General features: G+C 40.5%; 1 protein-coding gene across 1 annotated transcript in view; it reads right to left on the reverse strand.

The window, feature by feature from the left end:
- Positions 1-2244: 2244 nt before the first annotated feature.
- TGFB2 (transforming growth factor beta 2) overlaps positions 2245-17341 on the reverse strand; it is a 65920-nt gene continuing 50823 nt past the window's right edge. Inside the window, exons 3-7 of the mRNA XM_065834528.2 lie at positions 11307-11439; positions 11081-11191; positions 8321-8495; positions 7595-7748; positions 2245-5755 (exon numbers count right to left, since the gene is read on the reverse strand). Coding sequence (XP_065690600.1) covers positions 5597-5755; positions 7595-7748; positions 8321-8495; positions 11081-11191; positions 11307-11439 — 732 coding nt within the window. The 3' untranslated portion in view covers positions 2245-5596. The remainder of the gene's footprint in view (positions 5756-7594; positions 7749-8320; positions 8496-11080; positions 11192-11306; positions 11440-17341) is intronic.

The following is a 17341-nucleotide window of genomic DNA, read 5'->3' on the forward strand; positions in this document are numbered from 1 at the left end:
CAAAGGGAATACTTGTTTTTTTGGCCCACCATGTTTTAAGCAAGGTTTATACCCCAGGGGTTCTGTATTAGATTCCAGCAGGTTACTTCATTAAATGAGCATATCAAATTTGATTGGAAGTTCTCATCAGCTTTCTGTTCCATTTAATTTTATTTTTATACAGATGAAGAAATTACTGTTACACCCATACCCACTGACAAGCCAACTACATTACTTCACATCTACTTTATAACCACATATAATTACACAACCTCTCAGTTTATTTTCTTCCAGAACTCATGGCTCCTCATAGAATCTTTTCTGTCTGATCTAAGAGGCAGATTTTGGCCTAAAAAAATGGTTTTCAAGACATTTACATGCTTTGGGTTTTTGCCTATATTGAGTATTCCGCATTTATTAACCACAATTTGATTCAAGCAGAGCAGCAAGGGTTTCACTGATACAGTCTGGAGAGGCTGTGTTAGTGAAAGGACAAGCCCAGCATTGAAATATCCTGCATAAATCTTCCTATCGAGGGACAGCTTCCGTCATTTCAGCCCCACACTATAAAATCTCTTAGCACACTCTGTTCCCTCTACTTTGTTCCTCTTTAGTTATAGGCACTACAGCCACTTTCCCACATAGTATTTCCAATCAACATTCTTCCTTAAAGCCCCCACTTCTTCACTGATTTCAGAAATACAGCAGACAGAATTGAAATGTATTCTCACCTCACTGCATGAGGGCTACCTTGGATAAGAATGGGGCTGGCAGATTACATTCATGTTGAAGGACATAGCTGGGTAACTAAAAATAGTTAGAATGCAAATTAGTATCTGGCAATTTTTGCAGGCCCGTAGTTTTATGCTAGTATGAACTCACTGAAATAAATTAAGGCAGATCGCAGTAAGGCTGGAGCGTAACTGTGGTGAAATGGCCCCCAAGATTGTTTTTAATGCTCATCCCAAGTTGCATTCTTAAACACATATTCACAGACCACAGGGTCCATTTGTTCTAATTTATCACAACAACACTAAACAATCTAGCATAAACATGTTCTTTCATTCATGCCAAGAAATGCTACGCATCCCTCAGATCCCAGAGAAGGCACCAAGAAGAGCAGATGTTCATCCCTTCTCATCATCAGTCCCTGGTCTGGAAGCATTTTCATCTATGATTTTATCAACTGTAAAAGTAATGATTCAATCCCACAGCCCTTCCTCCCATGAGTTTTATTTATTTAAGTGACTAGAGCTGCAGAAGGTCTGATAAAGAAAAGCTGCAGTACCAGGCCCCTTAATTCTTACTTGCTTAGATAATGCAGTTGCATATTGCAGAGTACATGGAGACTTACAACAAACTAGGGAATCCTATTTTCTGTCAAAAAAACCCTAGTTCCACGAGGTTATGTGGCTGCTGCTGGCAAACTGACACAGTTGAGGCAGTTGAGCACCAGCATTCCCGGTGCTCTTTTAGCCAATGACAGAAATAGTGGTTGGATTGGACTGTGATTGTAGATCCATGGAGTGGGCAGAGGTCTACAGGGTCTCCAGCCAAACCTCCTGCTCAGACGAGGTGCAGGGGGACCAGGCTGCCCGGAGCCTCACCCAGTCAGTTTTAAGCATCTCCAAGGATGGAGATGGGAAACCTGTTCCAGGGTTTGGCCACCTCCACTGCAGAAATATTCTCCTTGCATGAAGTCAGAATTCACTGTGTTCCAACTTCTCTGTTGCCTCTTTTCCAATATCCCATCTCATCCCATTGCAGACTATTTTGTATGACATACAAAACCAACCATTTCACTGAGCTCTACTGAAGGACACAGTGGCATGGGACCATTTACTCCATAGGGATCATGAAACAGATCACCTTCTCACCTCACACAGAACTACAGAAATGAGGAAGAAACTAAGAGATTGCCTACCAGAGGAAAAACATCAGAACTGGTGACGACAGCAACAGGATCGCCAGGGTATGGTTTTGATGAGGGATCAGGCACAGTGGGGCTCTGGGGTAACACCGATCGTGCCCAGGGCAGTACCTGTCCCTGTGCACACATGGGAGAGCACTGCTGCTCTGAGCAGTCAACCAGAAACCATTCATCATCCTGGATGGCTGTTTTTCATCCCAACCTGTACTGGGCCACATCAAGGTCACACAAACTAAAGTCACACAGCTAATCAGGCTTTGTAGAGATTCAGATGAGCCAGAGCTGTGGAACTGCCTGCGCCAGAAGAACACTGCCATATGAAAGCAACACCAGCATATAATTGAAATAATTTATTTACCACTGGAGCACCACAAAAACAGACATACAATGTGTTAAAATACAGAGTAATCGATCACCAAAGTACAACACAGCTGTCCTTTAAGTTCCTTTTTTTTCTCCTTTAAACCATGGCAACCATACAATTGTATTGATGCTAAACACATTAAAGATGCTGTCCTACCCCACCCAGCTAAGCGCTAAGATTCCCCCTCAGCCCCAGTCAACCCCTTGAGTCTGATCTTTCAAGGTGCTGAACATTTCCCACCAGTTGTCAGAGACTTTGCTCAGATAGTGGCAATTACCTTGTCATGATAAAGTCTCTGGTATGAACACCTTGAGCGTGGCAGACCCATCTAAACATCATTTCGAGGGGAGACTTACATCAGACCTGAGTGGTGCTTAGGACTCACATTACCCCACTCTGTAGATGGGAATTTCAGTCACGAGTTCTGCACATTGTAGGATCAGGCCTAACATCCTTGGTAATTAAAGGGAAATACACGCCTAATAAACAAACAAACAAAAATTGTAGGAGCTTTATAATAGAATATTTCAAATACTATCAGTGCATTTTAAGGAAAGAAAAAAAGTAAAAAAAAAAAAGTTTTGATCTTGGGGTAATGACTCACAGAAATAAGGATTTATACCTAAATTTAGAGAAAAATCCAAACCCAAAACAAACTTTTCAGCTGCGTCCAGCGCATAGTGAGTATAGTTGGACAACTATGCTATCTCCTACTCCACTTTTTCAAAGATTCAAAACCAGTTTTGAGCTACATTCCCACAGCAGAGAATTGCAAAAAGGTTTTAAAGTTTTTTAAAATGTGTTCATCCTTGTCTCCTTTCCTGTCCAACAAAAATACAGTTCTCATACTGAACCTGATAAAACTAATTTTGCTGCTGTATACAACAAAATCCAGAGTATTTACTACCCTGAGGAGTTTCACTGAGTTCAGTGCATCTTTTCACTGGAGTAAGTCTGGCTCAAGCAAGTGTTAGCAGGACAGATTTTTCACTTATTCTTCTCAACTCACTAAATAAATCAGAAGTCTAACATACCTCCTCCTCTGCGCTGAGTCAACAGGTGGGATTAGATCATCTGCGGGGCTATGTTTCCATCTAGGCAGCAAGCACAGGCTCTACCGAAGTCCCGAGGAGCCATGTGTGCGAGCCGCTGTGGCACTTCACTTTTGCATCAGTGTTCTGCTGGAGCCAAAGAACCTGCACTTCTGAAAACTGGAGCCGACAACATCAAGCTCAGGAGCCTCCTCCTGACACCGCTCGGGTCAATGACAGAAAATGTTCTTCTCATCCAAGCAGTATGCTTCTAATGGAGTTTTCCAGCTTTGCTGTGCAAAACCATTCATCATGGGAAATGAACTGAATGTGCCTTTTTCATTATTTTTTTGCTAATTTAGGCTGGGGCTTTTTTAAATGAATTATGTGATGTTGATTTATTTATTTATTTTTTACTCCCTCTGCAATATTCAAATACATGTAATCCTAGGATCCCCACATTCCTTTTTCCTTTTTTTTTGTCTTTTCTAAAAGAAGCTTCAATGTGAACTCAATAGAAAAAAAATAAATTGGTAAACTCACAAAAATCATGGGTCTGATCCTGCAAATCCTTATACACCCATCAACAGCCTAAAGGGGCCTTCCATGCCGCTGCAGGAGTTAAAGGCGAACCTCTGTTACCCGCAGCAGGAGCAAGACCAGTCCCACAGACTAATGGTGGGGACAAGTCCCTGTTGCCCATGAGGTTGATTTGGGGCACGGTCGCGGCAGACGCTTCCTACCAGCCTCCTGCACAGTGGTGAATGTCATTCTCTGCAAGGGTTTGCCTCGCCCCAGCCAGGCTGGGACATCTCTTTTTGCAACACCTCGCTCCCTGCCCATCTGTTTGAATGTCTATAGCCGAAAGGAAAAAGGTCTGGGAATCTGAACCACAAACGCGATTCAAGTGTTACAAATGGGGACGGCTGAAGAGGGAGGGGAGTAAGGAGAGGGGGGGGGAGAGATAATTTTAATCCATCCTTTTTATAAAACAGAAAAACAAATGGAGTCAGGTAGCTTATGTCATAATGATGAACAATATACAAAGCACATGTATAGCAATTATTATAAAACATGTATTTGTAGTGCAAGTCAAAATATAGGGACTCTACTCATACTGGCCAGCTAGAGGGAAACACGTGATTCTGAGTGATCAAAAAGAGCCCCAAATTCAAATTCAAACTCAGGAGAGCTGACAGTATTACAGAGTACAAAAATATGGTGAAAATTTACACATTACACATAAAGTACTTAATTTTTTAATAGTTTACAAATAGAGATCTACAGATATGTTTCCAATTAAGCTGGCTTTTACTACCCACCTATTGTAATACTCTAGGTATGGTTACATATACCAAAAGAACAAAAAAAATCCCATAGCATAGCTATACAGCAACATATTAAGGTCTGAAGATTAGACCAGTACATGTTAAATATTTCACTGGTTTACTAAACTGACATTTAAAATCATTTACAGTAAAAAAAAAAATCTTATAGACTTGTCTTTGAGACTGAAACAGAGCGTCCTTTATTAGTAAATTATTCAGTACTTAAAACAAGGGTTTGAGACCTTACAAGAAGCCTCTCTAGGCAGCTGGCATGAAAAATACGGTATTTTAAAGGCAGAGTTTCTCAATAATGTAGTAACTGATTTCTATTTTAATCAAACTAAACTAACCGTTACTTTTCTGATTCTTTTGAGTTTGTGTTCCTTTAGGCTTTTTATGTATTTCTGGCAGCTTATTTGGTCTCCACTTTGTCCACATTGGCTGTTTTTTCCAATGGCGATATGGAAATGTTCATTTGATAGTTTTTACACACAAATAAATAATGCACTGTTAACACTACAACTAAGAGGAATGGGTAGGATGACTATTGTGTAACGATACAGAGAGATCAAGTAAGGCACGGGACAGATACAGCAACTCCACTTCATGGGATTTTCCTGTTTTTTTCCTTTCACATAGTAACACTAACAAATTTCTTCCAGTGTTTATTTTCTAAAAGGTTTTTTTTTGCTTCTTGTCTATCTCACACTATGTTTAGGTGAAATGTAGGATAAAGGCCTTCAATGTTTTGCTTCAGATGCCAGTTTAAAAAAAAAAAAAAAGAACAAAATCAAACTTTCGAACAGTTCAGACTAGTACCGTTTTTTTTCTTCTTTTTTTTTTTTCTTTTAACACTGATGAACCTGGGTTTTCGGTTTTCCTTCTTTCCTTCTCTCTCTCTCTTTCTTTTTTTCCTTGATTATTTTTTTAATACACACACATCATGCTGTTTCAGGGGTACCCTTTAGCTGCATTTGCAAGATTTTACGATCATGTTGGACAGCTGTTCGATTTTGGGTGTTTTGCCAATGTAGTAGAGGATGGTGAGGGGTTCCAAATCCTGGGACACGCAGCACGGAGACGCAGAAGCTTCTGGATTTATGGTGTTATACAAGCTGAGTACCTAGAAGGAGAAAAAACAGAGATTAAGTCAGCTACCTCTGCCTTCCTGCCACTGCAAATTCCTTTCTGCATCGCTTCCTCCCACAGTGCCTGAGAGAAAGCCACTGAAAGCACTATGAAGATTCCTGGATTTTAATGCTTTTTATGCTTCTCCAGTTCAATCTGGTGTCACAATGTGCCAGAGTTTCTTCAGGTTTTATCCATACGGTCTTCAATCTTAAAACAGGTACATGCCTGGAGCCTGCTTTGAAAGTGTAGATCTTTAAATCAACATGCACACTGTATTGATATGGAAAGATATAACGGGAAGGTTTTTATCTGTCTTCAGACTGGAATTTGCTGCTACAGGATTTTTTGCTTTACAAGTGCACCAAAGGAAGAAGAGAGCCCTTCATTGCAGAAGCACTCCTCTGCTTTTCTTCTCTGGCTACGTTTCACTAAATCCATGAATGCCACCCTGCAAGCACCAGGACTTAAGCTGCAGCTACTCCTGTTGAGAATCAGCTGCGGTGAAGTCAGCAGCGCTGGTGCTTTATGTCACGTTGGATTCATATGCGTGGTTCTCTGCAAAGGAAGTATGTTGGGTTACCCGCTGATGATGCATAGGTATTTCTGAGGATGCCATTAATGTGTTTGCCAAACACCAAATGACCTTTTCCTAGAACTTCCACACAACATTTGCTGCTCAGAGAGACAGAAGATCTGTTCAGGACAGCAACACTAACTACTTTATTAAGCAACTTCTGACTCCACGGGCAACTATCCAAACCACATATTTGTGACCATGACAGTTACTCTTCCTCTTTCCTTTAAAAACAAGTGCTGCTCCAAACTGTGTATGCTACTACTCCACACCAGCACAGAAACATACTTGCCTTATTTACACCTCTGCCTGCTGACATTGCCAACAGTACAATGCCACAGCTACACCTGGGTCTGTAAGGTCAGGAAGAACAAACTATCATGGCTTTACAGACCAAAGGCAAAACAAGCTGCCCCCTGGACACAAAGAGTTCTACCTGCTGGCTGACGTTGACCTGGTATTTTAAGGGAGGCTTGAAAAAGGGGAGACATCATTCTTAGTATGGACCTGAGGGTGAAATTCTTACTTCATGACAACTGCAATGTAAATGTCTGCCTCTCGCACTTACTGTCTAGACATCTTATTGACCGTTGAGAGAAATAAGCACTTCTCATCCTAAGGCAGGTGGCTAAAATACCACACCTAATCTGTAAAATAAAAAGTCCCGTCTGAGTTAACTATCTGTTCTTCGGCATCCTAGACACAAGGCTCCTCCTTTGCTTATAATTTTTCTAAGTACAAGAATTAATACATCTTTTGAAGTAAAAGAAGCACTTCTATTGGTACATTTTTATGAAATTCTTATCAGTAGCAATGAAAAATAGCAGGTCATAAAAGCAGGTGATAATGAGGTGGTATGACTCAGTCCTTTTGTTATTCTGACAGTGCCACCCTCAATGCCTTCACTGACCAAACTCATTGTGCCATCTCCCACTCATGCTCTACAATGAAAGGTCCCTTCCCAGGCAGCATCCCAAAGCTACACCACACTCATACTCACAAAGAGCGTTCGTCCCATCCATCCGTAAGTCATACTGATGAATATATTAAACCAAAAATCTCTGGGCCAATACGTTCCCACTGCTTCAACACCAGCTTGAGGCCATGTGTGAGTCCCTCTTTTGGACCAGATTTCATCATCCTTAGTTACTGAGATAAATACAAGCTTTGGGCCTGGGTGCTGGTGTCAGTCCTAGAAACATATTTCACCCTGCAGCTATAAAACACAAGCTGAATATTAGCAAAATAATTACTTACCCTGCTGTGCTGAGTATCTGAGCTCCATAAATATGGGCATGCTCCTGCACAGAAATTGGCATGGTATCCTTTAGGTTCATGAATCCATTTCCAGCCAAGATCCCTCTTGAAGTCAATATAAAGTGGACGCAGACAGCAATTATCCTGCACGTTCCTGGGAAATGAAATACACACAAATACATTGGTCATAACAAAGATAACACAGGGAATAAATATAATCCAGTTCCTTCCTCTCTGGATGATGCTTTACAGGCAGGTAAGTCCGAGCCCCACAAATTTACAACCAAATCACAACAATAGTAGATTATACTGTAACCGAAATCAGATGCTTAGATATGGCAGGACTTGCTTATACAGACAAAACTAATGGCTTCTCTGGAGGACTAGTAAGTATTTTTCTCCAGGTCCTACTGAGTGGCCTCTCTGAGTAGGTGAGCACAGTGGAAGTGATAATTCGGCTGCCATTATGGGGCTGACAGGTCTGGGAATCATCCCAGATGGAACTTCGCCTCTGCTTTCTAATGCCACAACCTTCCTCATCTGCCACTGTCTGCAGGATTGCAGACCGCTGGGCAGAGATCTGCTGCACACAGACCCCATGGGTCTACAAATGACGGTCTGTGCTCTGTATACATCCCAACCATAAAGAAACGTGATAAGTGACTGCATCGCAACTGACAAGCTGGTACTACCATGTAAGTGTACTGAATATGGATGCATAGTTACCTAAAACAATAGGCAGCATCTAGAGCACGCTTCTTCCGCCGACTGGGCTGTTGCGACTCAAGTCTGTAGGAGGGTAACAACATTAGCAGGAGATGTGGGGTCTTCCCACTGTATTTTTTCCTATTGGACTTTAAAGCTTTCACATCACCACTGGAATATGTGTAGTCATCAATACCTTCAAAAAATACATTTTGGTGATAAACATTGTGTTGCTTTTTCTTCACAAATTAAATAAACCATCTCTTTAAAAAATTCTCTCAGAAACTGGGCAATGTTGGTGTCAGCTGAGCATGTATACTGGGAAAGTGGGGCCAAATTTCAACCCAAGATCCCTAAGATATTCACAATTCTCACATATCAGCCCTCCCACATTCATAGCCATTTAATGGCATTTCAGTACATTTACCAGAACTGTTGAAATGAGTAACAAAAAAGATTACTTCAGCCACTGCATCTGCATTGCTTAGTTTCAAATGCCCCAAGCAGTGATGCTTTTGGTACTTCACTTAAGGCAATACTCCCACCTTTTAACAGCTATATACCTTTTAAAACCTTATAACACCATTAAAGGTGCTCAGGACACTTCCCCTGCATTTCCCACTGCTTACTTCCATCCATTAGTTTTCTTTATCACGTTTACTTCTTTCTAATGCTTGTAAATTCTCTGTTTCCCATAATCATTTTATTTAAATCTGCTAATTTTTTTCCCAGAAAGTCAGTTATTCTACGTCCTTCTTTTGCATGGGCATGGAAAGGACATTGATCAATATATTTCTTCTTGAAGTGGCAATCAATGACCTCACATTTTGTATTTTCTCTTGAGACACTAACTGCCTTACTAGCCTCTTATCATGGCAATAGCACAGGCAAAAGACTCAAGGTATTGGCCTTTCTTAAGAGTCCAAACAGTTCATGTTAAGCCTGTTGCTAAAACCCTTTTGCAAATTAACTTCCTGAACCAGATACTCCTATTTAAAAAGACACACTTTTCTCTTTGTAACATTTGCAATTACAGTGACAAAATATCATACCAACAATTTTTTAAATACACACAATGGCTTTAATCATAGGTACCATACATGTATTTACTTACAGAAAAAATTTCAATATAGTGAAACAATGGTTAGAAAAACTTGATACTTAACAAGGAATATAGCCAAATTCTTGGAAAACAAATGAAGCAAAACGTGATATTCTTTAATAAATGAGCACTGTATAAAGAGAATTTGAGTTTGTTCTAACATAGCCATAGTTTTATATGTACTGCTGGATGATAACTATAGCATGGTCAATTAGTGATTGAATACCATTTAATAATTAGTGATTAAATATAATTTCCCTTTTTGAAACTGAAACTTGAAGGACTTAAAACCACAAGATTGCTTATGCAACCTTGAGAGATTCACTCTATATCACTTTGTCTGCTGTCCATAAGAAGCACATATATCCACAACCCTAACTACACACTGTTGTTTATTTTTTAATGACCACTCAATCCCATCTTTACCCTTTTTCCAAACTGTCAGCATAAAAAATACTTGTGTAGCTACTATATAAATATGTTATAATAAATTCTATGTGCCAATGTAGATATATAGAGATAAACAATGTGAACTAATGATGTAGTTCTGCTGACTTCAGATAAGAATCAGACTTCTACTGCTGGAAGTGGGAGCATGCAGACAGGCACATCATTTCTGTTTCTTCAACCCACAATGCACTGGCAGCAAAACCAATGTGGCACATTTATACAAATCTGGTGTCTACTGCTCAGCTCTTCCCAAAAGGAGAGGAGAGGAGAGGAGAGGAGAGGAGAGAAGAGGAGAGGAGAGGAGAGGAGGGGAGGGGAGGGGAGGGGAGGGGAGGGGAGGGGAGGGGAGAGGAGGGGAGGGGAGGGGAGGGGAGGGCAAGGGCGAGGAGAGGAGAGGAGAGGAGAGGAGAGGAGAGGAGAGGAGAGGAGAGGAGAGGAGAGGAGAGGAGAGGAGAGGAGAGGAGAGGAGAGGAGAGGAGAGGAGAGGAGAGGAGAGGAGAGGAGAGGAGAGAAGTTGTTGGACATACTTAGTGTGCCTAAAGAGCTGGAAGTACGCGTGCAGGTATTTATAATACAAAGACTAGGACCCTCTATACTCACTGAGGACAAAAAGGCGCTTCTGTAAGCAAAGCAGCCAACTGTTCCCTTACTTATGCTTTGGAAATTTGCCACAACAAGTATTGTTTCACTCATAAAACACATCACACTCTCATGCATGCCTACTACAAGCAGTTTACGTGCGAGCCAAACACCATCACAATTCAACCTTCCAGTAGTAGCCTTCTCTGCTAAGCCTGAACCATTGCCGTGTTAGGATGGACAGCAGTCAAAGGATTTATTTTGAAAACATTCAACAAGTTTCCTCATGACTGTCAAACAATGGATGGTCTAGTGTGCAATAGTCTTCCCTACATCCAAAATTGTATGTATATTCTGTATGCATGCTGAAAACTGTAACACAAACACTTAAGAACATGGAAACTGTATGCACGGAACGAGATGGCTTATTCATGCCATCTGGTTTTAGAATAGTTCAGCTGACATAGTTTTACCCTTGTGCCTTCAATACCATTTCCTACCAGGTGAGAATCAAGATTCTCAAATGAACAAGTTTTCAATTAGCCAAATGCCATATTAGAGAAGCAGTAAGGGGTCTTTGTTTCCCTCCTCAATTAGTAAGTACCACAACACTTCAAAAAGTTTTTGTTTTTTTTTTTTTCTTTTGTTACCTGCAAATCTTGCTTCAAGCTCCTCACTTTTATTTGGGATGATATAATTATTGGAAGGCACGAAGGTGCAGCATGGACAATGTAAGCTTATCTTAAATCCAAGGTTCCTGTCTGCAAAACATAAAAGCAAGTGGAGTTGTTTTTTACACATGGAATGACCCTGAAACACTGCTGAATTAATGGAGCAGCAGTTGGGGCAGGAGTGAAGGCAAAGAGCACTTGTCACCTCTGTGATGGAGCCACTCATGTACAGCCTCAGTGACATCAAAAGACAACCATTCTCCTTCAGCTCTTGTTTTAACTACTTTGCTGTCGATGTACCGCTGTCCTGGTGATGATAATTCTTTAGATTTTAGAACCTGCGAGAAACAACAAATATGATCGACTACAAGTTAACATTTACCTGTTTTTTATAAAAATGGACCATCAACATTATAAAATGGCAGAAGAAATTATTCTAGCTCAAACCTCTATGCAGCAGATGTACATTCAAGTACATTTTCAAAAAGAATTTTCTTAAGAGTGTGAGGGCAGAGGAGTATGATATAAAAACACCCTAATGAAATCCACTCATGGTCCCAAGCAAAACATGCCGTCACATATTCCTTCCTAAGAGAAATCACACAGAATGACTGCCCTGAAAATTTGTCCTGCAACACAAGTGGTCAAGAGGTCATATAATTGGAACACCAAGAGAAGCTATTCTGCCTTCTTCAGTAATACTTACATTGGTTAGAGAACAACATCAGATGCTAAAGTAAAGCCTGCACAACGTAGTCTCTACACTGAAGATATTCTATTGCTCACCCCTAACTAATCTGTATGGCATTGCTTTATTAATTCTTCCAGCCTTCCCTCTGACTGCAGGCACTGGTCATACATGAATAAGAAAAATGTTTTTGTCCATACAGGTAACCTGGGGACATGCAGAGACAGCCCAGTGTGAATTGTGGCCACATATGGATTTGTGCAACAGGCGATGCTGCTTCCATCCAACCTTTGATGACAGCTGTATTTGTGTTTGTTAAGTTTCAGTAAAGCTTGCTACTGAGCATTCAATAAAAAAATACCTGTACAAAAACCCTCCTAGCATCTCCCTTTTAAGATACAGCACTGCATGCCCAGAATTTCAAGTGCTCACAGTCCTCCTCAAGCCTAAACAATTCGGCGAGTGCCTTCCCACACACAAGCACAACCTGCTATTATTTACCCCAACTCTAGGACGAAAACAACCGGACTTTTGGCTGCTAACGTTTTTGGTTTCATGGTTATTACTATGTTGATAGTTTTGCGATGCAGGAAGCTGGAATGCCTTGCAACATTAAGTCAACTCCAATCAAGTCACCACACGATAACATCACTTTGTAACTTTTGGCTGTGTGACTTCTTATATTATTTTGTGTTCTTCCTCTCTTTAACCATCCAAGTCCATCTCCAAATGAGTAACTGACAATGTCTCATTGTTTCCTCCTATTTTCTCAGCCCAGACCAACCTGACATCTAGCAAATGCTGCTGGAATAAAACAATCATGAAACTGCATAATACATGTAAAGAAAAATATTTAAAAAGAGGTGTGTAATTATGTCATCATGATAATATTAGGATTTCCATGATTAAACAGAAAAACAGGCTTGAAAAGGCCACATTCTGTCCAACATGTAGAGTCTCCCTATTTATTCAAGGGAGTGCTGGACCTCTCAAAGGCCAACAGTGCAGCTCCCACAACAGCGTTCGTCTTATGAGAAGAACAGCAGCATGACAAGCTCTTTGCCTTCTTTCTGATCAACACATTTAGCAAAAAGACATGAGAAGATGTTGGTCCAAGTCCAGAAAATTACCAAGCGTCCCTAGTTGGTGATGCTGTGGTCTCTAGTAGAAACTGAGGGCACTCAAACATTGAACACTGGGACTCCTTTTTATGAGGCAACCTTCAAACAAAGTGTTTGAACAACTGTTTACAGAGAGTCTGGCAGCAGCAAGGGGACTACCATTGCTCAGAAGTGCCAGAGGGATGAGAGAATCAGTAATCAATGCTGGGAAAGTCCCAGAGAAGTACAAATATAACTTGGCCTTCCCTTTGCTCTTTATCAGGTCAACTCAAGTGTTTCTGAGGATGTAATGCAGCTGTCATTTTGCAAAGATGTGTTGGGGCACTGGGGGGAGGCAAATGGGACACAAGAACTTGGCTCATTTCTCTTCCTTTCTGCACAGTCATATCTTTCCAAAGACTCCAGAAACTGCATACCTCAGTTTTGGCAGTGATGTAAGGATCTAAATGTAAGCGATGTGCCAAAAGCAATCTCCTGATGTTAACTATAATTGGTCTTAGATATATTCTGAAGACTCAGCTGCGATTTGGTATCCAAAATAAAAAGTCTTTATCCCAATCCCATTGCTATCAAAACATAAAGTCGAGGGCTGGTTGTAAAAGTAGAAGATATTATCACTGGACATATCCAATGGTAAAATGAACATCTAACCTCAACGACGAACTGAATGACAAGAGAAGTGTTTGCAGGTTTCAAAACTGTAGGACATTCTGGGACAGGATAGACACTGTAGATCAGAAGAGCTAGATATTATCCATACTACAGTATCTATGGTATCTGAAAGTAAGGCTTCTCTTCATGTTTATGCTGCATGTTCAGGAAGAAAACTACAAAGAATCAGCCAAAAAATCACAAACAAGGTATGGCATAATTTCCACAACTGACTTCATGGGTTAGACAGACATCAGTGGCTCTTAAGCAAAAGGTTTTTAAGTGCGGTGAGTGCCATTGTTAGTGAAATTAGCATCTCTGCTTCAATCTCCTTCTCATGGGCTAAGTATCTTTATAGTGCTAGGGTGATGTACAATATCAACAACCTGACTGCTTGAAAGCAAGAGTAATCTCCCAGCCTCACCATTTCCGTTTTTTATCTTCTTTTTCTGTTACATTGTCACAAGCATGGAAAACTAATGGATGATAAAATCCTAGGCTGGATCCTTGGAGTTTATTTCCTCCCACAAAATAATCGGATGAAGTACTCCTCACTTCTTTTCCTACTCTGCTGCATTCTGTGTTTCCATCCACAGTGAAGCAATGCACTCTACACGGTGGTAAACAAAGTGGCCTCTTTGTAGGAACCTACCAGAACTTTTACAGCTACAATGCTTTACTCAAATGAGTATTCCAGAAATTATTACATGAAATAAGCATTTTAGGTTTTCTCTGCCATTTTCCCCCTTTGGTTTGCTTCTTTGTACTTTGCACTACATTTCTGGCCCTATCTTCCCCATCAGCAACACACCTTTTTTTTCTAATACACCCTCAAGCCTACATGCCCATTGAAAAACTTCCCTCTCACTATTTCTTATACTTTCTTCCTACTAGATCAACTAGTCTAGTTGCAAAACAGAAGAAAAGCCTTTCCTGTGCCTCGCAGCTTTTGTGCTTGAAAGCTTGTCTACTTCTTCCAATTATACTGATTGGTCTTAAAAGAAATATTACCTTTACCTATAAACATTGCCTTGTCTTGCCTATAAACAATGCCTTACCTTTATGCTTAGCTCATTGCAACCACATCAAACACTGTTATCAGAAATGTTACTGCACAACTTGTATCTGCAGGAGCTAAATGCAGGCCTAAAAAGTAGAAGGCCTTTGTGAAAAAGAGCTTGCAGTGCACTGAAAATATTAACAGAAAACAAGAGGAAAAAAATACACAGGCGAGAAGGAAGATGGAGTTAAAATTCCCCTTTAATCCTTTTTCATTTCCTCCTGGCACCTTGTCCAGACACTCCCTCTCAAAGAGGCAGAAAGAGTTTGGTATGTCTGTGAGTCATGAGGTGGATGACTAGGGCTTTCGGGGTGGGGGAGTCCTGTGCATCACCACCTGCCTGTAGAAATGACAGATCCAATCACTTGCATGAGTAGGCGACAGTTTCCACACACAACCTCAACCCACTCACTTAGAAGTGACACATTTAAACACCTGCATCCACAAGCAGCTGATGATGCACAACAACTGCAGGGGTGCAGGTGGGAGCATGTACACCTTCACACACGTGTGAGAGCTCAGTACCAACAAAATCAACGTTCAGGTTCTGCAAAACCTCTGCAGCTTCTAAACATGGGGATGTTCTTCCAGGTACATCTGTTTATTTGGTCCCACATTCAACAGAGTGATAATGCAACACTGCCGTTTCTTACAAGGGATGATGCAGGGAACACATGCATATGATCACATTATGTGGGGATGAGCTGAGTAAGTAAAGTGTTACCAAAAGGTTATCCAGTGGACTTTTAGCCCAGTATGCAGAGTACATTTTCATTCAATACCAACACTCAAAATTCTAAGAATAGTTTGTTTTTGCCTGCCCTCTTACGGCATGGGATTCCTCCCTTTCACAGGAAAGCAGAGAGTCAAAACACTTGTTATTCTCTTATTGACGAAGTATTTTGTACACTTAAGCCCTACCTTCTAGTTATCTTATTCTACGGGCACTGCTAACCTTCCCCTCATAATATTTTTTCAATTCTGACCCTTCTTAGAAACACCTGGGCAAAACATTATCTTACAAATACCTATGAAGGATCTCTAGATATCACATATGTGCATCTCCTGCCAGCAGATCAAGGAAAAACAAACATGTGAATATATAAATAATGCAGTTAATTGCAGGAAAGGGGCTCAGGAAGAAGCCAGATGCAAAGCAAGCCTGGCTCTTCCTTGTAAAGCTACACATGTTAAGGAAGCCCACTCGGGGATCTGGGTGATGACAGCACTCACATGCCACCCTCATCAGGCCTGCCAGATTTCTGGTATTTTATAAACACCATTGAAATCTGCTCTTCATGGGTTCTGCAAAGCGTTCTGCTCAGTCTTCAGCAAGAGACCCTCTGCTCTGCTGGCAGGGATTTGTCTTCTGCTCCTTCTCGTCCATTAGAGGAGGCTGGACCATAATGTTGGAAGTGTATCCCAAATCACCATGACTGGGGCATTCGGCAGTGAAAAGCTTTTTGTTTTGTCACAAACTGGTTTCAGAAAAATGACAAGCAAGTTTCCAGAAGATAGTGATCTCTGTATTACCTCTGTCACCTGCTATGCTTATTTTTCAGACCAACTGGAGAGCGTTAACTGGTATATTTTTTAACATTTAAGTAGCTTAAATCTTCATTATAATACTGGAGGATAAAACTGTTTATTTATATGCACACGTTTATACTCTCAAGTAACTATCACACAGTTCTGAGTTTAAAAATAAGGAAAAGGATTGTCTTAGTCTGTATTTTATAAACTGTAAAGTACACTGAGAACAACATATAATTCACGACAACAAACAAGACAGAATGTTTGCAAAATTAGCAGAAACATGGTTTCTTTAAAAAATGAGGCATAATGGAGACCGATGTAAGCAGAGCAGCAGCATTCAACAGCAGTGTAATTATACTGGTTTAAATACAAAACCAAAAAAACCTCCTAAACCCACAACTCTGTTAATAGAAACATAATTATTTTGCTCAAATTTTCCTCTGACTACTCCCCTTCTCATATATATAGGCAGCTAAAGCAAGGGATGACTGAATGAACACATTAGTGTATGTCTTCTAGACAATAACCACAGAGAGCAGACGCTAAAACAGCCCGTCTTCATGACTCATTAAACACACAAAAGGAAAAAATTTGACAGAAAGACACACTGGTTCTTTCAAATAACTAGAGCTCCAGACCAGCAACTTGCTTAGTTCAGTTCAGATTTGATGGTCTGGCCAATAATTACTTCTAGTCTCCTATAGTTACCACAATCAGCTGCAGACAAGTAGGAAAACTACAATTAAATATAATTTTCAGGGGAATAGTTTTGACTAATAAATTCATCACCTCCCCAGCAAGCAAACAAACAAACAAACAACTCAATGTGGTTCAGCAGTGATGATACACAGGCTGAGGCATCAATGACATACATCTGCTATAGCCAAGAAAACCCTAGGCACACATCAAAGGCCAAGCTTTAGCAACAATTAGGGCATTTTATAGCTGGGTATGAGAATTATGGTCACCAACTGTTAGGAAATATTTTTGGTGACTTAAAATTTCTTAAAACAAGTTGAGAAACTTTCAAAAAATAATAATAAGAACATATGGCCACTTAAAAATATCCATCCTGTCTGATGCATTACCCTGGATTTTGGGATGGTCACCACTGTCAGCCAGCATGGGTCCTGCAATCACTGAACAGCAGTAAATATGGCATTATCTTGTAAAAACCTGGCACT

The sequence above is a fragment of the Patagioenas fasciata genome, chromosome 3 (assembly GCF_037038585.1).
Source record: "Patagioenas fasciata isolate bPatFas1 chromosome 3, bPatFas1.hap1, whole genome shotgun sequence".
Lineage (NCBI taxonomy): Eukaryota > Metazoa > Chordata > Aves > Columbiformes > Columbidae > Patagioenas > Patagioenas fasciata.